At 38.3% G+C, this 25,702-nt stretch overlaps 1 protein-coding gene across 1 annotated transcript in view; it reads left to right on the top strand.

The window, feature by feature from the left end:
• csmd2 (CUB and Sushi multiple domains 2) overlaps positions 1–25,702 on the top strand; it is a 472,613-nt gene that overhangs the window by 235,738 nt on the left and 211,173 nt on the right. The window contains exons 6-8 of the mRNA XM_063014411.1: positions 14,033–14,145; positions 17,236–17,313; positions 22,401–22,488. Of these exons, the coding sequence (XP_062870481.1) occupies positions 14,033–14,145; positions 17,236–17,313; positions 22,401–22,488 (279 nt within the window). The remainder of the gene's footprint in view (positions 1–14,032; positions 14,146–17,235; positions 17,314–22,400; positions 22,489–25,702) is intronic.

Below are 25,702 nucleotides of genomic sequence, written 5' to 3'. Positions count from 1 at the left end.
TTCGCTCTCACCGCGGCCCTCGGCGCAAATAGATGATTTTCTCAGCGCTCGGCTTGAGCGATGAAACATCACTGAAGTTCCATGACACGAACATCCATCTGTGTGAAATAACCATCGAATCAACTCTAAAAGCTCTACATGTATCTGTGTTTAGCTGGATTTACTTCACGGGTGGTTCTGCAGCTCGGGGTTCTGAAAATAGGCTTGGGAGAGTTGAAAAAGCTTTACGTAAACAAAGCGTAACGTGGCTGAATGTACTTAGTACTAAGTACTACATATAAACACATAGTGCTCTGTACTGGTTAAGTGCTCTGTAATGCCCAAATTCATCGGTTGTTTTTTTAGTACAACAAGCCACGTTACGCTTTATTTTTCACGTTAAGCATTTTTCGTATTGTCTGGTTCGCTTTTACCACATCATATCACACAGTTCATCTCTTGAAATTATCAGCGAATATCAGCGACAAACTGGCTCCAATGTAATCAGGTGAACTTTAAAAGATGAAAGATTAACCCCAAAGCGGTTTAGAAGCTTAAGCATCCAAACCTCTACACTGTGATGTCACGATTCACGCTGAAAAACAGATTAGAACGCTAGTTCGCTGTATGGAACCTCTTTTTTTGGTGGAAACCCACTGAACCGTGCAATTATGAATGGTGCAATTATGACCTCTGCTGGCTGATTGATGGCGCCTGCACAGAGATGAGAAAAGAGTGCTCTAAGGGTGTGTCTCTCCGTACACAAAGCTGAGCTGCACTCGTCAAAGTGTAGGTGAGAAGATGCATACGGCATGCTGCCCACGTGTCAGAAGGGGCGTGGGTTAGCTTCATTCTCCTCAATCAGAGCAGGGATCGGCATTGGTGGAGAGGAAGCATGACGCAATCGGGCAATTGGATGCGCTAAAAGGGGAGAAAATGCATAAATAAAATATATACAGTATATATAAAAAAAAATAATCAAGTTCGCGAACTGGAACGGAGCCAGATCCGCGTCGGTGGAAAAGGGGTATTTGTGAATTTATCACATTTAGTGAAAAAAAAATCAACATAAAAAACTGTGTGATAAAGATTTATGTACTGACTGACCATATACACTGTGTGTGTAAATATGAGGTAGGAAAGTTGATGGGAGAATCTATTGGAAGTACAACCATCTCCATAGCACTCTATAAATCAGGTCAACGGAGAAGTGGTAAGACGAAAGCCAGTGTTGAGTAACAGGTATATTACAGCCCGCTTTACTACAAGCATCATAAAAGGCATCATAACAGTTTGCTAAAAAAAAATCATTTGAAGGAAGATAAAAAATAAATGTCTGCTCTGATAGGACAGCAAGCAACATGTCTGGCTACAACAAGCACTATATATAATCCGGCTAATACCACTCACTCACTCATTTTCTTAACTGCTTATCCAATTGGGGGGGGCTTCTAAAGCCTATCCCGGCTTTTCAATGGGCTAAAGGTACACAGTAACACCCTGGACGGGGCACCAGTCCATTACAGGGCAGACACACATGCACACACCCATTCACCTATAGGGCAGTTATGTGTCTCCAATTAACCTGACTGCATGTTTTTGGACTGTGGGACGAAACCGGAGCTTCCGGAGGAAACCCACGCAGACACGGGGAGAACATGCAAACTCTGCACAGAGAGGACCCTGACCTTCCTGCTGTGAGGCGACAGTGCTCGCCACTGTGCCACCGTGCCACCCTGGCTAATAACATCCCTGCGATATACAACATAGTGGTAGCATTAAGCTAATATTATACAACCTGATATTATACAACCTTTTGCACCATACATTAACATCAGTTCAAATGAATAAGTTAATGCATGTATATTTTTGACCTAGTGTATTTTCTTAAAACCTCTGATTAATGTAACTCAATCGGAAAAGTTTGATAAATAAATTCATAAATTAATAAATATTGGTATATGTCAAAAACACCAGTTGCCACATATTCCACTAAAACAATTGTGACTCCTCTTGTAACATTTCTTCAACACGCTATGGCCGAAGGTTGACCAGAAGCTTACTGGACACTTCATTTAAGACCATGGGTATTTTCTTGAAATGCTTTCCACAAGATTTCCAAGGGATCAGGCACTTGATGTTGTACGGCAAGTCCTTTCTTGCAGTTGATGTTTCAGTTTATCTTAGGCTTGTTTAATGTGGTTGAGCTCAGGTCCATGTGCACACTACTGTAGTTTCGACACACTGAGCTCATTAAGCTATGCCATTACTGAACTCATTTTGTGATCAGGGACTGACAGTTGGCGGAATAATAATGAAGGAACGGGAAAATATGTTCAACTATAATGATTTGTTTGTCAACAAAAATCACGATTTTCCCAACTGTGCTCTTGTCTTTGCTGTTTATGGAGATGAAAGCTGGACACTGTAACCAGAACACGAACATCATTCCTTTTGAACTTTGGTGCTTGCGAAGATGTTTGAGAGTACCTTGGATAGCGAAGAACATGTACAATGGATTCTTTTTATTATTATTATTTTTTTTTTTTTTGCATTTTCTCCCATTTTAGCACATCAAATTACCAAATTAACATAATGCATCCTCTCTACTGATGATCTCTATTGATCTCCAACCTGGTTGAGGAGAGTTGAGACTGACACATACCCCCGTCCGACACGTGTGCAATAGCCGACTGCATCTTTTCACCTGCACGAAGCAAGATCATATGTGGATCAGCTTTGTGTACAGAGAGCCACACCCTGATTAACGCATTATGCCTCGTCTCTGTGCAGCCGCCATCAATCAGCCAGCAGAAGTCGTAATTGCGTCAGTTATGAGGAATTCCCATCTGGCTCCCACCTTGTATGAACCGAGCCAATCGTTGTTCATGTAGGCGCCCATGCTGCCAGGTACAATGGATTCTTAGCTAAATCAAACCTAACCTCATACTTAGTTTGGTTATTGGCTAAATAACCAAACTAAAATTCATTTGTTTTGGGGAAGTAAACAATGATGGATACAATAAGATAGACATTGAACAAGCCATTAAGAAGAAGATGAAAACAGACAGATGGATGTGTCCACATAACTTTGGCTATATAGTGTATCTTCACATAATGACTGTAGAGTTTGCACAGTGTTTGATGTTTACTAGGTCACAAACGTTTTAAAAGCCACAAGTCACCTTTGTTAGCTCAAAGCTGCTGCTCCAGTTCTAAGTGAGTTTAATAGCAGTGCTTGTTGTTGAACGATCTGGAAGTGAAGGTCAAAGCTTTCGCCAGTGCCTCTGCCTCACTACTCTCAGTTCTAATTCCCAGAACTGGACTCATTGTCCAGACAGTCTGATTTGTTCTGTCACTTTGAGGGGAAACCATTTTTATGCTTCACAGTCATTAAAACGCTGGAACTTTGGGCCATGAGAGTGCACCTAACCTTTGCTCTCTGCCAGAGGGTATTCACTGAATTCAAAGCAGAAGAACGATTGATTTGCCTAAGTGGCTGCAATTAGGCTAGCTTCTGTGTGAAAGACACATGCCCTGCTGCCCTACAGGTCAACGTTTATATGGATGATTTCCCATTATCAAATTAAAATTATAGGGATCAAATACTTGTGGCTTTATGTAGTACAATCATGTCTCCTGCATACAAAAAAAAGATTAATTAATTAAATTGATCAATTAATTGTTTGTGCTTTTCTTTAGTTGCTTGGACTGATTATTCTCTTACATTTTGTTTTAATTATTATTAATTTGGCCAAAGTACTTATAACTTAGATGTACTTAAAGCACTTAAATGCAGTATTATTTGCTTTGTGCTTTTCTCCCTGACACCCAAGATTTTTTCGATTAATCTAGGAAGTTCATTGGACTGGGATCAAGAACTCATTTACAGTGGCACTCTTGAGGCTTGTCCAGGGAAAATCTAATACTGAGGACGAGAGTATTAAGAAAGAAGGGTATTGAACTTGCAATAACGCCTTTAAAGAGTGCTTTATCAAACCATGCTGGCCCTGTTTGACTTTCAGGAGTTTTTGCTAACTGCAAAGCTTGTTTTATGGAGTTAAGTAAAGTGAAGATATATAAGCAGGAAAGTGCTTTCCAATTGATTCCCTAATGCCATGTTTGTAATTGCTCTAATCTGTATTGACATGTCCAATACTTTTCTCCTTGTTTTACTTATCAGATTCAAAGATTGTTTCTGAAATAATCATCATATAAAAAATGGACAGTGATTTGGCTTAAAATTCTATTAATTTCAGGGAGAGCAAACAGATTTTTGTGTTTTGGGCAGAGATGTTCACAAGTCACAAAATACGAGTCCGAATCAAATCACGAGTCTTTAGGTTAGAGTCCGAGTCAAGTCACGAGTCAATATAATATACATTTACATTTTTACATTTTCAGCATTTAGCAGACGCTTTTATCCAAAGCGACTTACACAGTGAGCGGAACACAATGAGCAATTGAGGGTTAAAGGCCTTGCTCAGGGACCCAACAGTGGCAACTTGGTGGTGGCGGGGCTTGAACCGGCAACCTTCTGTTTACTAGTCCAGTACCTTAACCACTGAGCTATCACTGGCCCAAATAGTGTTTAATATACACAAAACATACAGTATATTGGAAATGTAGCATAGAAATGAATAATATGTAAGTTCATATAAAAAACAACAACAAATTAGCAACTGTATTTTGCCATTTTATTTAGTGCCTTTACTTTCGTAGTGATTGTGCAAATGAATGTAATTTCCATAACAAGAAGGTACCAGTTAAAAGCTTAAACTGGTACGTTTTGTTTTCATTGCAAAACAAAAATGCGTGATAAATCATGGCACAGCGGCCAAAATCCAAAACACAGCAAAAAATATCATAACCACTGCTTACCTTAGCTTATGTTCTTCCAGATGCTATTAAATTTATAACCGTGTGTTGTCCCATTACGAATAGTATCCGTTATTTAGTAAATGTTTGCTTATAATTAAAAACCTCCAAACCTTTTCCGTGTATGAGGTAAAACACCAACACATTAGAAAGCAAATCAAGTGTTTCACTGACACATCATCTGTGTGACGAAAACTGAATAAATGCAAATAACAGCATTTCTTACTAAAAATTAAAATCAGAAGGTCTGATTAGTTCAGAAAGCGGTCTTTCAACCATTAGCACCAATTCCAATCACCCCAGTTGTTCCTGTGAAGTGCACTACGTAGGTGTGTGTATATACAGTGTATCACAAAAGTGAGTACACCCCTCACATTTCTGCAGATATTTAAGTATATCTTTTCATGGGACAACACTGACAAAAAGACACTTTGACACAATGAAAAGTAGTCTGTGTGCAGCTTATATAACAGTGTAAATTTATTCTTCCCTCAAAATAACTCAATATACAGCCATTAATGTCTAAACCACCGGCAACAAAAGTGAGTACACCCCTAAGAGACTACACCCCTAAATGTCCAAATTGAGCACTGCTTGTCATTTTCCCTCCAAAATGTCATGTGACTCGCTAGTGTTACTAGGTCTCGGGTGTGCATAGGGAGCAGGTGTGTTCAATTTAGTGGTACAGCTCTCACACTCTCTCATACTGGTCACTGAAAGTTCCAACATGGCACCTCATGGCAAAGAACTCTCTGAGGATCTTAAAAGACGAATTGTTGCGCTACATGAAGATGGCCAAGACTACAAGAAGATTGCCAACACCCTGAAAGTGAGCTGCAGCACAGTGGCCAAGATCATCCAGCGTTTTAAAAGAGCAGGGTCCACTCAGAACAGACCTCGCGTTGGTCGTCCAAAGAAGCTGAGTGCACGTGCTCAGCGTCACATCCAACTGCTGTCTTTGAAAGATAGGCGCAGGAGTGCTGTCAGCATTGCTGCAGAGATTGAAAAGGTGGGGGGTCAGCCTGTCAGTGCTCAGACCATACGCCGCACACTACATCAAATTGGTCTGCATGGCTGTCACCCCAGAAGGAAGCCTCTTCTGAAGTCTCTACACAAGAAAGCCCGCAAACAGTTTGCTGAAGACATGTCAACAAAGGACATGGATTACTGGAACCATGTCCTATGGTCTGATGAGACCAAGATTAATTTGTTTGGTTCAGATGGTCTCAAGCATGTGTGGCGGCAATCAGGTGAGGAGTACAAAGATAAGTGTGTCATGCCTACAGTCAAGCATGGTGGTGGGAATGCCATGGTCTGAGGCTGCATGAGTGCAGCAGGTGTTGGGGAGTTACATTTCATTGAGGGACACATGAACTCCAATATGTACTGTGAAATACTGAGCAGAGCATGATCCCCTCCCTCCGGAAACTGGGTCGCAGGGCAGTGTTCCAGCATGATAATGACCCCAAACACACCTCTAAGACGACCACTGCTTTATTGAAGAGGCTGAGGGTAAAGGTGATGGACTGGCCAAGCATGTCTCCAGACCTAAACCCAATAGAACATCTTTGGGGCATCCTCAAGCGGAAGGTGGAGGAGCGCAAAGTCTCGAATATCCGCCAGCTTCGTGATGTCGTCATGGAGGAGTGGAAAAGCATTCCAGTGGCAACCTGTGAAGCTCTGGTAAACTCCATGCCCAGGAGAGTTAAGGCAGTTCTGGGAAATAATGGTGGCCACACAAAATATTGACACTTCAGGAACTTTCACTTAGGGGTGTACTCACTTTTGTTGCCGGTGGTTTAGACATTAATGGCTGTATATTGAGTTATTTTGAGGGAAGAATAAATTTACACTGTTATATAAGCTGCACACAGACTACTTTTCATTGTGTCAAAGTGTCATTCTGTCAGTGTTGTCCCATGAAAAGATATACTTAAATATCTGCAGAAATGTGAGGGGTGTACTCACTTTTGTGATACACTGTATATATATATATATATATATATATATATATATATATACATATATATATATATATATATACCGTATATATATATATATATATAAAATTGTCATACATTACTAATGTTAACACACGCTGACGCTAAGGACTCATTTTTTTGCGGCATTTGAGTCATTTGAAACGAGTCCGAGTCGAGTCTGAAGTCGCTGTGTGTCTAGTTTTGAGTGTTGGGTTTAGCGCTTTTATAAAAGTGTTTGGTTCTAATTTCATTTAATCTATTAACATTTAAAGAAATAGATCTAAACAAATATGTAAATTAATATGATAAATCATAAATAACTGTTACACAAAGCTTAACACGACTTATTGTACTAAAATGAGCAAGGAATTCCAGTAGTGGAGAGAACTTATGAGCAGTAATAATTAAGAGAGGTTTAGTGTTTCTATGTCATCATTTTAATACATTAAGTTACGTTAAGCTTTTTTTAATGATAAGCGTTTTAGACTCTCTCAAAAAAAGCTGATTATTTCAATTTCTCAGAAGCCCGAGCTGTAACACAAGTTTAAAAGTGAAACAGGAAAAAATCCATCTGAACACATACATGTGGAGCTTTCAGTGTGGATTTGACAGTTACTTTACACAAATGCAGATTCGTCTTATATGCGTATTTCAATGACGTCTTACTGCACCACTCAAGCAAAGCGCTGAACAAAGTGGCTGTTCATTGTTAATTTGAAATTAAATCAAGCATTAAAAAAAGGTAAACACGGTGAGTTTAAGGGAAATGTTGAGTTTAATGGTACAAATTTCTCGACAAAGGGTGTTGAGTTTCAAAGATTTTGAGTTTAGGGGACGTTGAGTTAGAAGGTACCACTGTAATAAAATAAATTAATATCTGCCTGATCATTTTGTGTTGGATTTAAAGAGTTAATTTAAAAAGGCTTGCTCTCTGCTGTTGCTAGAAAGATTGTTGGGCTGCTTAGTGGTCCAGCTATAGATTTTCCGAGGGCCAAGCAACAAGAATTTAATAAAAGATCACTTTCAAATGACAGTAAAATTGAGTATAATCTTATGTTCCTTCTTAATGGGTGATTTTTGTTATCGCTAATTTAATAACAAGTTCCACACTGTGCCATCTTTAATAATTTACAGCTATGGGAGTGTGACTCATGCATTTTGAACCCCGGGTTGTTGTCACCATGTTCCTCTGAAGTGCACACGAAACTTGTGTTATGTGCTTATTTTACATTACATTTCTAATGCTGAACTATCGTCTTAATTTTTGATATAGATATAAATTTTCATTTTGAAGAATACAAGCTAAGGTTTGTTGTTTTTTTATGTCTTTTCTTTTTTTTTGGCACTGCAATTTATTGCAGACTTTTGTTTTACAGTAAAAACAAAGCACAATGATTTTTAATGCACATTTAATTTAAAACAAATAGTACTGGGATTTTAGTATACAATTGACAGGGTTGATAAAGATACATTATTAGAAAATATAAATGCTATAATTTATCAGAATTTACTTTTTTTTCTCTTTTTCTCTTAATCCCCCCCCCCCCCCCAATTTTCTCCCCTAATCTAGTCGTATCCAATTACCCTGACTGCGTTACGCTTCACCTCCACCGATACAACCCTCCACTGCTGACTGAGGAGCTTTGCAACTGACACACGCCCCCTCTGACACTTGTGCAGTACCGACTGCATCTTTTCACCTGCACTAGGCGAGTTCCTTTGTGGATCAGCTTTGTGTATGGAGAGCCACACCCTGATCAACATATTATCCCTCGACTCTGTGCAGACGCCATCAATCAGCCAGCAGGGGTTGTAATTGCTTCGGTTATTAGGTCCCAACCAACTCCCACCCCGTATGAACTACAGCCAATCGTTGTTCATGTGGCCGCCGAGCCCAGCTGGATGGCAGAGCTGATATTCGATACAATGTTGTAAGAGGTCAAGCCATACCACCGGCCACCAGCAGGGGGCCGGGGCGGCGCAGTAAGAGAGCAGCTGGGAGCAGCTCTCAGAGCTCCAGTTCCCAGAAGCCTTAGCACTGATTAGTGCTAATCAGGCACACCTGCAGGGTGCTGCATAAAAGACTCACACAAACCGTGCTCAGTGCTGCACCTTTGTAGAGGGGCAGACGGTAAGGTACTTTGCAAAAGAAGAAAGAGAAAAGAAAGAGAAAAGAAAAGTAAAAGAAAAGTAAAAGAAAAGTAAAAGAAAAGTAAAAGAAAAGTAAAAGAAAAGAAAGAGGAAAGGAAGAGAAAAGTAAAGAATTATAGACTGAGATATTTATTAACAAAAAATAACAGTTTTAGTTAAGAGTATTTCCAGCCTAGTGGCTGAGGGTTATTTTGTGTTGATTTAGTTAGCAGTAGCTCCCTTTGTTTGAGCACGCCATTTTTTGGCGTTTCCTTTGTTTGCCGTTCCCGCCTTTTTTTTTCATGTGCTTTGCCACTCCTCTTGTAGAGTAGTGGTAAAGTGCAGCTCCCTGGTTCCCTGAGTTGCTGGTTCGAATCCAGCCTCAGACACATCAACTCAAAGTACACAAGCACACTCACTACACCTCATACATCAATTTTATTATATATTAGTAAAAATAAATTAATCTAGAGCTCTGCTCTTGGGTCCACCACCCACCCTTCCCGTAACAAATGTATTCCAAATACCTAGCTCTGGTGTGCTAGCGTGTTTTACTGCTGCACCACCCGAGTGGCGAGACTCTTTGAGGCAACAAATAAAGTAAGCTATTTTTTTACATTGCTCAAAAGTAGGTATTCTAAGCTTTTACATCCAGAGAAAACCATGACTTTTAAACAAATATGCTTACAAACAGAGGGACATTGAGGCATCTACACATTACATCTACAGAGGAGCATTCTACATCCATAGGCATTAATGTATAGTTGCTCCCTCTTTGTAGCTATAATAGTGTCCACTCTTTTGGGAAGGCTTTCTACAAGATTTTAAAGTGTGTCTGTGAGAATTTTTGCCCATTCATCCAGAAGTAAAAAGTAGAAGATAATTACTTTAAGCTTCTAAATTTAGGAAGATAAAGTGAAATTCTTGTTACAATCCATTTATTGTCTTGCATTGGATCTTTACATTGTTATACGCCCTAATAATAAAGTAATAAAACAATCTGAAGTGAAACTTACTTTATCTGTCCAGCAGTTGGTATCGTAAATCACGACTAATATCATGTGACAAGTTGTCAGAACTCAATGCCACTTCCATTATTTCGGCAGCTCTCAAAGGATCGGTGGGGGTACAGCATTAAATAAATAAATAATGTGGACCCGAAGAAGAAAACTAATTTCAGTAAAGCTAGACCTGTGGGTGATTGATTCTGTGGAAAGGATTAATCTTGTTCTCGCCATCTCTCCATGCCTGCCAGTTATTGTATGAACAATTTTCCCAGTACATCAGAGAGCACCAACTATCCTCGAAGCATTTTGAAGAAACAGAGATGGGGCAAATCTGTGTAAGTTTGAACTTTAACCTGTAAGACGGTCATGAGAGCTGTCAGAACGTGATTATATCATGTCAGTGGCTAAAGTTGTATATCTCTGTCTTTCCACTGAATTGCCTCCAATATAGCCTCAGTCCCAGATGCTTCAAAAATAAATAAAAAATAAATAAAAAGTTTTGAGTTGAGGGGAAGAATGGTGGGCAGCCAAGCATTGCATTGCCCTTTATCAAAGTTGCGTACAGTCAAATCTGATCACAAACTAGCTATATGCAAAATGTATTTATAGCAAATATTTGTAAGATCGCACTAATAACTGGAGAGCATGTAAGCTTAAAGTTTAATTTAAAAATACATTAAGAATAACTTTTATATTAATATCTACATCCAGTACTGCTACTACTACTATTTCTACTACTACTACTACTAATAATAATAATAACCTAATATTAATGCCAATAAAATGATTTGAGAAACTACTAACAATAATAATAATAATAATAATAATAATAATAATAATAGAAGACGAACCAATATTAATGAAAATTAAATTACTAACCTTTTTTTACTTTGCTGACCTGAAAAAACTATTTTCAAGTAAACAATTAAATATAATAATAATAATAATAATAATAATAACAATGACCTAATATTAATGCCAATAAAATTACTTGAGAAACTACTTTTAATTAATCAAATGTATTTAAACTGTAACAGTAATAATAATTTTAATAATAATAATAATAGCTATATTAATAATAATAAAATAATAATAATAATTTTAATAATAATAATAATAATAACCTAATATTAATGCCAATAAAATGACTTGAGAAACTACTTTTAATTAAACAATCAAATGTATTTAAACTGTAATAATAATCATAATAATAATAATAACAATATTAATAATGATAAGAATAAATATAATAATAATAATAATAACAAAACAATAATAATAATAATAATAACAACTTAATATTAATGCCAATAAAATTACTTGAGAAACTACAATCAAATGTATTTAAACTGTTATAATAATAATAATAATAATAATAATAATAATAATAACAAAACAACAACAACAATAATAATAATAATAATAACCTAATATTAATGCCAATTAAATGACTTGAGAAACTACAATCAAATGTATTTAAACTGTTATAATAATAATAATAATAATAATAATAATAATAATAATAATAATAGAAGAAGTCGAACCTAATATTAATGCAAATTAAATGACTAACCTTTTTTTGCTTTGTTGACTATTTTCAAGTAAATGATTAAATGTAATAATAATAATAATAATAATAAACAATAGTAATTGCAATGCAGTCATTATTTAATCTGTAAAGGTATATCAAGAACTGCAAACAAACTCTTTACTTTTATAATCATTGTTATGCACTCGTTTTAATGTGACTTTGAACGAGGGCCTCATTTCTCAGGAGCATGGGTTTTGTTTTAGTTAATAGGCTCAATTCTACTAATGTTTATTAAAATGAGTATTTGTGGCTTCCTGTGGTTTCAGCCTCACAGCAAGGCACCGTGGTGGTCGTAGCGTTCAGGGAACATTTTATTTTCCATTATTATTTCCCTGTGGTGCTGATTTATCTAAACAACAATTGTTCTTTGCTGCCACCTGCTAATAGTGGACTTACTATCTACATAGAAAATTGAACGGTGCATTTTGGAGATGTTTCTATAAGACAGCATTGTAAAACATTACAGTCAATAAAGCAGCTTGACAATGGACATTATAATAGAGATCAAGAGAACGCCAGCTACAACTGAAATTCAAAGTATATATATTCCCCACCTGTGTTCCATTAAAAGTGCCAATGCGATTGTAATAATGCTTTCAAACGTGATTGACAGGCTAGTAGAATGCCAATATAAATTGATTAATGTACAAGGTTTTCTACTTACTGTGGTTTGGGGGAGTCTTACAGAGTCTTTCTTACAGATAGCTAAGATAACCCTTTCCTGACTAATATATTTTAAAAACATTTTACTGGAATTTTCTTTGATCTGTGTTAAGTTGATAGACCTGAAAGCATGACAATAAATTAAACATTCTTTCTGTAGTGAGCAGGACTCTTTAGTGACAAATAACAATAAAATTTAATAAGCACTATGACAACCTGCACATACTTGATTGGCCCAGCATTCTATCAAACTAAATTCATGAGACAGTTCTTATCTTTTGTGTCATTCCTAATTTTGTGTACCCGGATAAAGTGTCCCCTTGTGTCTGTGATTCCTCCCATCACTTTTGTCAGCGTATCTAAAGTCATATTGGTAGTTAATGAGGATAAGTCTAAGATTAGAGGCTGATTACACCATCAGCCGAATCAGTAAATAACAGAGCTTCAAGAAAAGCTGGCCAGCTCGAGCACAATGCTCTAGATCCTTCTTTTCTCTCCAGACTCTCTCTCAGTTCTGCTTTCCTGCAGTCGCCTGTTCTCGTCAAGGAGCCCGTTGAGCCAAATCTGACGTTTGGTACACACGTTGAGGCTCAGTCTCTGCATTTCTGTCAGGAAGCTTTCTGTTTTCCCTTCAGCTTATGTGCTTAGCATTCGACACACTGAAACATGGCTCACAATAATTATTTAATATACAGTAACAGCTTTGTCTTAATAATAAGCCCCAATTCATGTAAACCCCTTGAAACTTCTTGATTTGCTTGTATAAAGATGGGCTTTAGTATAGTGTATGCTTTTAGTAGATTGCATAATCAGTGTTTTATAAGAACAAAGCTTCTTTACAAATGTAATCATTCAGAATAACAGATGTGTAGTGATAGAGCGTTTATGTTTAGGAATTTACAATTTACATCTGTATTACGTCCCTCCCCCCATAACAACCAAACATGCCTTCCTCCTCTTATAATGTAGATTTTATACATAATATGTAGGTTGGCACTGTTGGGCCCTTGAGCAAGGCCCTTAACCCTCAATTGCTTAGACTGTATACTGTCACAGTACTGTAAGTTGCTTTGGATAAAAGCGTCTGCTAAATGCCGTAAATGTACATGTACATGTACATGTGTAAAGGCAGTACCATTTTTTTGTGTTAATTGTGCATGTTGGGCTGATGGTAGTTACTGCAAATGTTAAAAGCTGTTGATATGATCAGCATAAAGACCTGAATGACTTTGATAATGGCCAAATTGTTATGTCCAGTGAGGTGTTTTAAAGTATTTTCAAAATAACTTGGTGTACTTAAAAACAATTGTAGTATTTTGGACCACAGACAGTGGTCCAAGCAGGGACAAGCCAAAAACCACTGACAGGTTGTTGGGTAGCCAAGACTTGTTGATGCCAGAGGACATTAAGGGTATGGGATTAGGTATGGACCAACAGAAGGGCTAGTGTGGCACAAATTGCAGATCATTTTAATACTGGTGATGAAGTGAATAGGTCATAACACACACTGCCTTAAACCCTTCTATACTCAAAGAGCCCATGCTCCTTTCCACTGTTGGAATCACCTACAATGGACACACGGGCATCAGAAATTGACAGTGTTGCAATGAAATAAGGTCGACTGCTCCAATTAATCCTGTTCTCTTCAAGGTCATGTGAATGGCTGTACACTTATACATAATTTACCTCCGGAGAGGATTGCACCAAGATGCATTGCTGAAAGATTCACATTGCAATAAGCTGTAACGTGCCAATTGTTGTTGCTGCTCTCTAAATTGTGCTTTTTAAATTGTGTGTTGCAGGTTTACAGGTCCTAACCTCCCGTCTCCCATTATAAGCAGTAAGAACTGGCTGCGTCTCCACTTCACAACTGATGGAAATCACAAGCTGAGAGGCTTTAGTGCACAGTACCAAGGTAAGGGTTGCCTAGATGCATTAAAATGGAATAAACACTGGAATTCCAGCTGTTCACAAAAAAAACAGTGATCATTTATTACCAAAATCCGAAGTTTGTTTTATATATTGTTAGTTTGTATTATACATTATTTAATTTAATGCTATTTTTTTTCTTTTTTATTTATGCATTTTCTCCCAATTAAGTGTAGTAAATTTTGTCTTCCATTGCTGGGGGATCCCTGATTGCAGTCGAGGTGGGTATATTGCTGCTCACGCCTCCTCCGACCCGCGTGCAGCCCATAGCGGAAACCTTTTTCACCCATGCACTCCACACAGGCGCCTCTCTATCTACCAATGAGGGTCCTTACACAGTGTTTGAAGACCCCACTCACATAGTCTGGTCATCCCGCCCTAGCAGAACCGTGTCTGCTGCAGGAACTGCCAATTATGCCCGCTAGATGGCGCCCAGCCGACCGGTGGCAACGCCGAGTTTCGAACCTCGGTGCTGGCATGCTAGCAGAATATCCTGCTGTGCCACCTGGGCAAGTTAATGCTAATTCATTAATTTATTAAAAAGCACATGGACAACCACAGTAAAGCAGTTGTTCCTTACCAGTTAAAGTTTTGGGATGTTGTTGCTGATTCAAGTTTTAACATAGCCCTATGTGTTGGGGGTTTGATCCCTGCCTTTGGTTACTGCACTCTTTGTAAGTCTGTGTGTTCAAAAACATGAAGAAGGGTACATTTCCTGTAGGTGAAAGTGTGTAAGTGAATAACTAATTTGCGGTCATCTGTGATAGATTGCAGCCCTGTCCAGGATGTATACCCTGCACTGCAGTCAGTATGTGGATATGGGTTACGCCATATCTGCCATGACCAGTGGTTAGTAAAAAAGGAATAAAACAATGATCCTCCTAATTTATTGCTTCATGTACAGTGCGGTGACAAAGATAATCGAATCATCCATTATAGTACCAGCTTAAAGTTACAGTAGTAAAAAATAAATAAATCCATGTACCATTACATTACTTCACAGACTGCATTTTCATCACATTCCAATGATCAGATGATCTCTTTAAAGAAGATGAGCCAATAATCCTAATTAGCACACTCAACTGCAATAAAACAGAAACAGAATCTGGAGGAATTTTATCTCCTTTATAAGCAGATCAGAGCGATCAGATAGGATTACAGGTCTGCAGTTTGATACAAATACTGCCAGAAAATGTGGAAGAACAGAAAGAAGAGCTAAGCCTTTAATTAGATGTTCCATTGACCCTCCTTCTTTATTCCCTCTTCCCCTGATGCGAGCTTGCCTCACGTGTTAACAGTTAATTTCCATTGAATATTGTTCACCAGTCACTTACACATCCGCTTTTTATATGAGAAAATATTGTAGTCATTCTAGGTTGTGGAGGAGGGTATCTGGATCTCAAGGGCTTATTTAAACAAGCTTGTTTATTCTCTTAAAAGTTAAGAATATATGAACTACATGTCAAATGTAAATGGCCACCCCTTTAACTGTATATTGTAAAAATATTTAGCATGTTTAAAGGCAACATTCTGGCAGAGCATAAAAACTGTGTTGGATTTCATAGTTCCCTCTAAACTCCCTGTAAAATCCCTGTAAAGTAGAATTAATGGTCAGGGTCTGTATTTTAGACGCATCATTTTCCCACCAAACACCCTTGAAATAACTGAAATCCCTGACTTTACATGCAATTTATAAACAAACCTATGCAGTAGGTTGGATTTGTCCTGAAAGGTTCTTTTTCTGTGCAACTTACTGAATGGGACTTCCAAGGGCTAAAATAATAATAATAAAATAAAAATCGCTCAGGTGGCGCAGTGGTAAAACAAACTAGCACACCAGCTGGGATTTCGAATGCATCGTATCGAATCTCAGCTCTGCCACCCGGCTGGGCTGGGCGGCTGCATGAACAACGATTGGCTGTTGTTCATAGGGTAGGGTGAGCCGGACTGGGTTCCTCATAACTGAGCAAATTACGATCTCTTCTGGCTGGTTGATGGCGTCTGCACAGAGTCAAGGAATAATGCTGATCAGGGTGTGGCTCTCCGTGCACAGAGCTGATTGGCATCGCACAAAATGCAGTCGGCTACTGCACACATGTCGGAGGGGGTGTGTGACAGTCTCGCTCTCCTCAATCGGGGCAGGGCTCAGCTCCAGTAGAGAGGAAGCATAACGCAATTGGTTAAAAATTGGACGTGCTAAAAATAGGGAGAAAAAGGGAAGAAAATGCATAAAATAAATAAATAAATAAATAAATAAATAATTAATAATATAATAAAAAGAATTAAAAATTTGTCTGTCCTAGATTGCAGCACTGACTACAATGTTCTAAATATGATGAAAGTTAAACTTTAACTATGTAATTTGTAGCACTGTATACACACATACATCTATAATCTATCTTGCCTGTTTGATAGAAGGACATGGATGTTTTGGAAAGAAATGTTTCATGTAGTACAAGAAATCAATTTGACAAACATACAATGTAATTTGTCAACTGAAGCCTTAAACATTAATGTAACTGATACTTTTATTTGCAAATAAATTATAACTGAGAGATAAGCATTATTAAAAATTTGTTTATATTGGTATACAAATATTTTGAAAAGAATCCACCACCCCATCTATCCACCAAACTAGCAGTGCCCATGTGCAGCCCTTTCCATAATAAAGTACTTAGTGTTAAAGGTAATTCATAGTTTTATATAACTAGTGCAGAATACCTGCAGTTTGTATTTATAGTGCCTCAGCAATGGTTTTTTGTTTTGTTATTATTAATTTTATATATGGAATGCTGTGAAGACAGCTGGGAAATAAACCGTCTCCCTTAGCCAACCGAACAAATACCCCGGGTTTAGTTTAAACACAAATCAAACTTAAGTCGCTAAACTTTAATGCCAGCAAATGCAGTTAGTCATTTTTCTTTCTCAGTCGTGATTGTTGTAGAATGTACTGCTGGAAGCACCTGTGTGCTCTGACTCTAAAAATAATCTATGTTCATTGATATTTACACACACACACTGTATATTACTGTTGTCCTCATAATGTCATGATGAACCATGCATTTTTGTCTTGCAGTAAAGAAGATGACAGAGCTGAAGTCCAGAGGAGTGAAGATGCTCCCAAGTAAAGACAATCACAGCAAGATTTCTGTGTGTAAGTATTGTGATGACCTACCTTCATGTTGGCAGACACCAGCCTTCCATTTTCTATACCTTATTTTCCTACAATTTTATATTGAACAAAACTTACATGACAAGGGCACAAGAACACCACTTTTGCTAGGGTCTACCATCTTTTTGACTAATATCAGTCCCCGTGTCTGTGTGGGTTTCCTCCGGGTACTCCGGTTTCCTCCCACAGTCCAAAGACATGCAAGGAAGGTGAATTGGAGATGCTAAATTGCCCACGACTGTGTTTGATAAAACCTTGTTAACTGATGAAACTTGTGTAATGAGTAACTACCGTTTCTGTCATGAATGTAACTAAAGTGTAAAACATGATCTTAAAATCCTAATAAAAAAACAAACTAACTAATATCAGCAGGTAAATCTGCTGTAGTGACTCCATTGCTGTGATTCTTCTGCATATTTCTCTGTTGCAAGAGTAACAGTGGGACCTTAAAGACATAATTTGATGAGTTTGGTGTTAAACTGAAGATCTTTTACATTTTTTATTAATTGTCCTCCAAATCTAATCATATCAAAATATCAGATTGCATTTTCCTTCCTCTCTACTGCTGCTAACCTTCACTCCTGATCCAGGAGAGCCGTGACACGCCCCCTCCGACACGTGTGCAGTAGCGACTGCATCTTTTCACCTGCACGAGATGAGTTCACATGGTGCTCAGTCTCGCACACGGAGAGTTATGCACTGATCCTATTATTCCCTGTCTCTGTGTGAGGTCGTAATTGCATCAGTTATGAGGAATCCCTCCAGTATCCAACCCTTACGAACAAGCCAATCATTGTTCAGATAGGCGCTTTTTCTGAGCCAGACCATGTCTAACATCAGAGACTGACCTCACTGGACACTAATTTCCACAGAGACTCCATTATGATGCCCATGTTTTTTGGAGAATGGAATGTCCAATTACATCTGCTGTTAAGCTAACACCACATTCTACCATAAGAGCATAATACCAGTAAAACATGAAGGTGTAGTGTGACGGTCTGGGGCTATTTACAGTAAGGGGAGGATGTCTTACTGTTAGTTTGTGACCTAAAGCTCAAGCGCAGTTGGGTTATGCAGCAGGACAATGATCCAAAGTATACAAGCAAGTCCAACTCTGGCTCAAAATAAAAAATACAACTAATAACAATATTAATAAAGAGGCTGAGTCAAAGTTCTGACGAGTTGGAGATGTCAGCTTTGGTGTGCTGGCATGTCTTACCGCTGTGCCACCTGAGGGCTCTCTACTGAACATTTTTGGGATAAATTGGATTGCTTTTTCTGAGCCTGGCCTTCTTGTCCAACATCAGAGACTGGCCTTACGAATCTTTTATCACTGAGTGGACACTAATTCCCACAGAGATCCCATTGGATTGGATGTCCAACACTCTATTGGAAAGTGTACACAATTATTTTAGTGTATAGATCATATGGCACGGTGGCTCAGTGGGTAGCACTTTTGCCTTACAGCAAGAAGGTCCTGGGTTCGACTCCCAAGTGGAGCGGTCCAGGTCCTTTCTGTGTAGTTTGCATGTTCTCCCAGTGTCTGCGTGGGTTTCCTCCGGGTGCTCAGAGTTCCTCCCACAGTCCAAAGACATGCAAGTGAAGTGAATTGGAGATATAAAATTGACATTAAATAGTTAAGAACTGATGAATCCTGTGTAACGAGTAACTACCTGTTCTGTCATGAATGTAACCAAAGTGTAAAACATGACGTTAAAATCCTAATAAATAAATACAATGGGTGTGTTCGAAAACCTAGGGAGCTGCCTTGCTGTCTTACTGTCTACATAGGCAGCTGCCTTAGTAGAGAGGATTCTAATAAGTCAGTGACGTATAAGTCAGGTTATTCGAACGCACTACTTAGATAGCGATTCCATCGGGTTTCACATTTCGCGTTTAGCATCTTGCCATTAAAACCAATTAACTGAGCTAGCACAGCACGCTAACGTCAATATAGCATCTTCCTTCATGTACCGATAACGGTTAAATTTCCTGACAAGCCCGAACTTGCAAATAAAAACACTCGGTACAAGTTTATACAAGTTAAAAATCAGTAATATTTTATTTACGTTTGAAAATAACTCCATTCCTTTCTCCGCCCCGTCAGCCATGTTTATTTTTCTGTGAGAGAAGAATTCTGGGATTGCCTTGATCACTAAAGCAGCGTCGGATGCTCACTCGTTCTTGAGCCAAAATAACATTGAAATAATAAGATGCCTCAGAAGTGAGGATTTTAAGGCATCTAGGATTTCGAACAGCCTCATTCTCGGGAGCGCGCACAGGATGATGTAAAATGCTGCCTATGTAGAGAGCTCACGAGCTTTTCGAACACACCCAATATGTATAGGTCATATAGTGTGTAAACCCATAAGTTATAAATTCATGACCTTATAGTTCTACAGGGGTAAGCCCTGGCAAGTGTATATATTAATGTATGTGTGTAAATGTGTTGCTGACTGTTGAATATGTCTTTTACAACACAATTTCTATGAAAGAAGTAAATACAAGTTATGCTTTGTCTAGGTCAAATTGCACATTTTTATACCTCAAGGCCATTATTTGTACAAAATGTTACATGAGGAAGCAGATATCATAGCCAAAAGAGCAGCAGAACAACCAGTCACACCAATATACATACCACCAACAGACTTAAGACCCCTCATAAGGAGCTATATACAAGAAAAATGGCAAGAGGACTGGGATTTACAAGAAAATAACAAACTCAGGGAAATTCAACAAAGTGTACAACCAAACAAAATTAACTATACTCAGAAGAGGGAGGACCAAGTAGCCCTCACACGGTGCAGAATAGGACACTCAAACCTTACACACGGACACCTGCTAAAAGGAGAACGGACCCCAAAGTGCCCTCATTGCTCAATTACTTTAACAATTAAACATGTTCTATGTGAATGCGAGTTTTTTACCCAGGACAGAAATCTATACCTAATTGGATCAGATATAAAATAAATGTTTAGAAAAATGGCTCCTTCAAAGATTTTAAAATTACTGAAAAGCATAAAACTCAAACATCTCTTGTAATCTCAACCTCTTTAAACATCTTTTGTGTAGTTAAAGTGTTCTCAAAAAACATACAAATGGCACGCCATAGAGGTGGCTCTAAATACAGAGCTTATAATGGCGATAAAACACAACACAACAACAACAACAAAATGTTACAACACAGCCTCGACAAGTGAAATGCAGGTAACACATTTTCCTCAGGAACAGAAAGAAAGAAATGCAAAACAGCTTGACTGTTCAGTTCTGATAAACATGGGGAAAAAGCCTGCAGAGGGCATTTGTAATTGTGCCTTAGTGTCTCAAGCCCTAACCAACCTCCTATCCTCTTTCAGTCTGTCAACATCAATTTCTTATTTACTTTTTTTTATTTGCAAAAAATGTCATGTGTGCATGAGAAAATGTCATCATGTGCGAGCTGTGACCATCATCAGAGCATCTGGTATGTCTCAGTGTCAGCTCTGACGTGTATGGCCTTTTGTCTCACATCAGTATGCAGGAAGCAAATCAGTGCATGTCATTTTAGGAGTCCTGCCACCCTTATCCAACAGAACCACGCATCACCAGCGCCCAGACTCCACAGGGCTTCTTAACCTCAATTCTGAAGTAGATAGCATTGTTTCACTGTTACTTTGTCTATAAGATGGCTATGTGATTGCATAATGATAAAATAAATGTCACATGCAAATAAAAATTGTACATTACACCATCAAAGGTATGTACATTCCTGATCAAAAGCTTTTTGGACATCATATATTAAAATCATGGGCATTACTATAACATTGCACCAAGCCTTATTTGCCACTATAGTAGTGTCCTCTCTTCTAAAACGACTTTCCACAAGACTTTGGACTGAGACTATCAAGAATTTTGGGATAATATTTTGTATACTAGCAAGTTAAAGGTGAAAGGTCCCATTACATCTGCAGTTAAGCTAACACCACATTCTATCATAAGAACATAATACAAGTAAAACATGGTGGTGGTAGTATGATGGTCTGGGGCTATTTTGCTTTTACGAGACCTGGGAAACTTGTCACCATTCATAGAACCCGCTCATAAAATCCTGGAGGAGGATGTCTTACTGTTAGTTTGTGACCTTACGCCCAAGCGCAGTTGGGTTATGCAGCAGGATAATGATCCAAAGTACACAAGCAAGTCCAACTTTGACTCAGCCTCTTTAAACGTTATTTATTTTTTCTATTATTTTGAGCCATTCAACGTTTTGACCTGAATCTCAATGAGATGATGTGGGAAGATGGGCATTTCATGCTTGAAAAACCTCCAATGTAGTCAAATTAAAACTATTTTGGAAAGAAAAGTAAACAGTTCCTTTACAGTAAAGTTAAAGGTTCATATCAAGTTATTGCAAACGTTTGCTTGCAGTTGTTAGTGCCATAGGTGCCACAACCAATTATCAAGTTCAAGGGGGCAGGTACTTTTTCATATGGGTGATAAAGGTTTTAAATAAATATCCATCATTGATAAATGGAATTATGCTTTAAAAGCTGCATTTTGCGTTTACTTATATTGTCTTTATATCATATATCATTTTTAGGTTTCTTCACATTAATATTCACCCAAATATCATTGGAATTTTAGACAGCAAGATCAATTTTATTAGATTAGATTTTTTATGAAATGCATATAGCATACTTACAATTTTCATTTGAGTCTGTTTGTAGTATTTTAAACTCATTTACTACTGTTAAACAGTGCATCATGAAAAATATAATAATAATGATAAATTCAACAAGTCAGGGATCTAATCTAAGATAAGCACAAAAATTTTTTTTACAGTACCATCGTAAAGGCACTTAACATACCTTAGAGATAACTTCCTAGTACACATGGACTACATCTATATTATAACCTTTATGGACAAAGAGTGTTTAAAATATTATTTGAAACACTCCTAAGAAAAGTGCCTCAGTATCAGGGTGTGATAATACTAATATTAAATACTACTATTAATCTGTAGTCCTTGTTTGTAGACATGTAAGTGTTTTCCACATATTTAAAGTACCCCATTTCTGTTCCCCCTTCAGTGTCCCAGATGGGAGTAGCACAAGGACATAACATGTGCCTGGACCCTGGAATCCCTGACAGAGGAAAAAGAAAAGGTTCAGACTTCAGGTGAGAAATTAGTTTATGGATTGCTAATTACCATGCCTCATTCAGAGGACGGAGAGGAGAAAAGGAATAAGAATGAAGTTCATTTCATGTTTGTAATGCCAGTATGATTAATAGCGTAAGATGGTGAGAGTTAGCACCTACTTAATTTCTCATTGGCCCTTTAAGTCTCATGGCTCAGTGAGGATATTTGATCAGAATAAACATGGGTTTGGGATCTCAAATGTCAATAAGAGGAGAGGGGAGAGTAAAATAAGACAGAGAGGGCAGGGAAAGAGTCAGAGTCTGAGAGAAATACCCAGGGGAACGGCTGGAAGAGATAAATATAGAAAATAAAGTGAAGGGCTAGTAATATAAGACAGAGATGGAATGGTGGGTGTTTGGATGGAAGCGGTGTTGATAGTAGTGCCCCAAAGGAATCTAATGGAGACAAAAATGAACATTTTTTACACTTTCCCCTGCTTTCTACCAGCATATTTTTAGCTCTGCTACCTGAATGCTCTAGCACACCCCTGTTAAAAATGCCAGGTTTTTGTGGTGTAAAAAATAGACCAAGATGAATCATTTTAGATTCATTTCCACCGTCACTGTGACATATAATTTGTGTAATTTAGTACATTTTTATTACTATTTTTATAGTCTTTATAAATTGAATGATACAGTAATGTATGTAGTATTTTACAGTACTTAATGCCATTTCCTAGTTATTTAACCCTCATCTTAGAACATACTGCTAGTCTGTATGACCTAAAGTTGGGTTAGAACATGATTAAACAATTGGGAACTCAATAACAAATCTTAAGTTGTTTTAACTGGGATGTTATATAAACAGCACCTAGAGATGCACATGTTCAAGATGTGTTGCAACTAAGGAGCTCTCACAAAAGCTGAGAACTTCACTGCACCAAAAGGGCAATATGTATGTAATGGGGCGTAGGACTTCCACCACTCCACCAAGAAACAAGATGTGTGGAGGAATGCCCCATAGATCGATTGGAACTACATCAGGCAGAACTTTGACACCTCATTGGTAAGGAAGGAGTCAGCTTTGTACCCTCCACATTAGGCAGGGCTCCGTTCTGTAGCTAATTATGTTATTGAATAATAATTATTCAATAGCACATAGGTGAATTTCACACCCTATGTGCAGGCAGTGGTAGATCAGTAGTAAAGGTACAGGCCGGTTCAAGCCTCACCAAGTTGTCACTGTTGGGCCACTGAGCAAGGCTCTTAACCCCCAATTACTTGAATTAAACTTAGTCATAATTGTAAGTCACTTATGGATAAAAGTATCTGCTAAATGCTGCAAATGTAAATGTGCATAGAGCAAGTGGAACCTACAACCCCAAATCAGAAAAAGTTGGGACAGTATGGAAAATGTAAATAAAATAAAAATGCCGTGTTCCTTACATTTACTTAAACTTTTATTTGATTGCTGATAGTTTGAACTAGGGATGCATCTATACAATTTTTTCCCAATCGAGTACAAGTACAAGTACATGTATTTTTGTACTTGCCGATAATGATACCAATACCTATTTAGAATACCGTTTTTTTTTAAACAAAAACACACGTGAGAAGTGACGAGAGGTTTAATGATACCACGTCCAAAAATGCACGTCAACAAGTAGCGAGTGATCAAAGTGTTTGTGCGCTGACGTGATGAAATCAAGGAGGAATAATAAATGAATCTGAGTGGATTTGGCAACATGAATAGCATGGATTGTTCTGTAGTGAGTTGGAGGTTAATAAATATTTTTGCAATGATGGTGTTTTGTTGTTATGTTTTGTAGAGAACGATCATGTCAGAAATACTGTAAAACGTGTGTGTGCCGGTGTATTCTGATATAAACTATATTATCCCCCTGTCCCACCTGTTTACACTCCTCTCCTGCGTTTCCCCTCACACCGTATCCTGCGTTCTCATTGGCTGTTCGACATGTCACTCATTCCCAGTCGCACATCTCAGATCAGATTTCTGACGTGCTAGAAAACTCGAGCGCTCGGTGAGCCGGTCGGATCGAGTTGTTGGATAGTTCACACTTAGCGATCGAGAGCCGAGTTTTGATCGCCGAGCGAACGCCGAGTTGCTCCCGAGCCGGCAAATCTAGCGCCGACCAGCCGCCGAGCGAAAATCAGGGCTAAAATTGTGTAGTGTGAACCAGGCATAACGCAGCAACGTGCACTAGGCACACGGTATCGGATGTTTAGTATCGGAGCCTCGTTTGCGAGTACGAGTACAAGTTAATGAGCGCGGTATCAGGCAAATACCCGATACCAGTATCGGTACTCATGCATCTCTAGTTTGAACCCAAGATATTTCATGTTTTATCTGTTTAACTTCATTTAATTTGTTAATATACCTCCATTCCTGAATTTCAGACCTGCAACACATTCCAAAAAAAAAAAAAAAAAAAGCGTCTTTTAAGTGTGATGACAAGGAATGGCAACATTTAAGTGGTAAATGCTTTACTTTCCCAACTACTTTGGGTTGCAGGCCCGAAATGCAGGAAGGGATGTTTATTAATAAATTAAATAAAGCCGCTCAGGTGGCGCAGCGGTAAAAACACGCGCTGCAACCAGAGCTGGATTTCGAAAGTTTCGTTTCGAATCCAGCTCTGCCTTCAGCCGGTCTAAGGCTGGGCGGCTATATGAACAACGATTGGCTGTTGTTCAGGTGGGGGGTGGGATTGGAGACCGGAGGGGGTGGGTCTCTCTCTGTCAGAATGCGATTACGACCTCTGCCGGCTGATTAAGAGGCGCCTACACAAGTGATGAGGAAGAGTGCCCTTAGGGTGTGTCTCTCCGCATGCAACGCTAGGTGGCGCAAAACTCATCGATGTGTGGGTGGCAAAGATGCATCCGGCTGCTGCCAGTGTTTCGGAGGGGATGTTGGTTAGCTTCGATCTCCTCTGTCAGGGCAGGGTTCGGCATAGACAGAGAGGAAGCACGATGCAAATTGAACAATTGGATGCACTAAATGGGGAGAAAAAGGGGGAAAAAAAAATAAAAAAAAATAAATAAATGAAATAAAGTTGAGCAGAAAAAACATGAAATATTTCAGGTTCATCCTGTCTGCAATCAAATAAAAGTCAAAGTAAATGTAAGAAACTTATTTTTTTGTATTATTTGCATTTTCCATGCCGTCTCAACTTTTTCTGATTTGGGGTTGTACTAAATCGCATAGGAAATGTTTGGTAAGATTTAAAGACAACAG

This window comes from Trichomycterus rosablanca, chromosome 2 (genome assembly GCF_030014385.1).
Source record: "Trichomycterus rosablanca isolate fTriRos1 chromosome 2, fTriRos1.hap1, whole genome shotgun sequence".
Classification (NCBI taxonomy): Eukaryota; Metazoa; Chordata; class Actinopteri; order Siluriformes; family Trichomycteridae; genus Trichomycterus; species Trichomycterus rosablanca.
The sequence above is the reverse complement of the archived record's forward strand: the minus strand, read 5'-3'. Positions and strand labels throughout refer to the sequence as shown.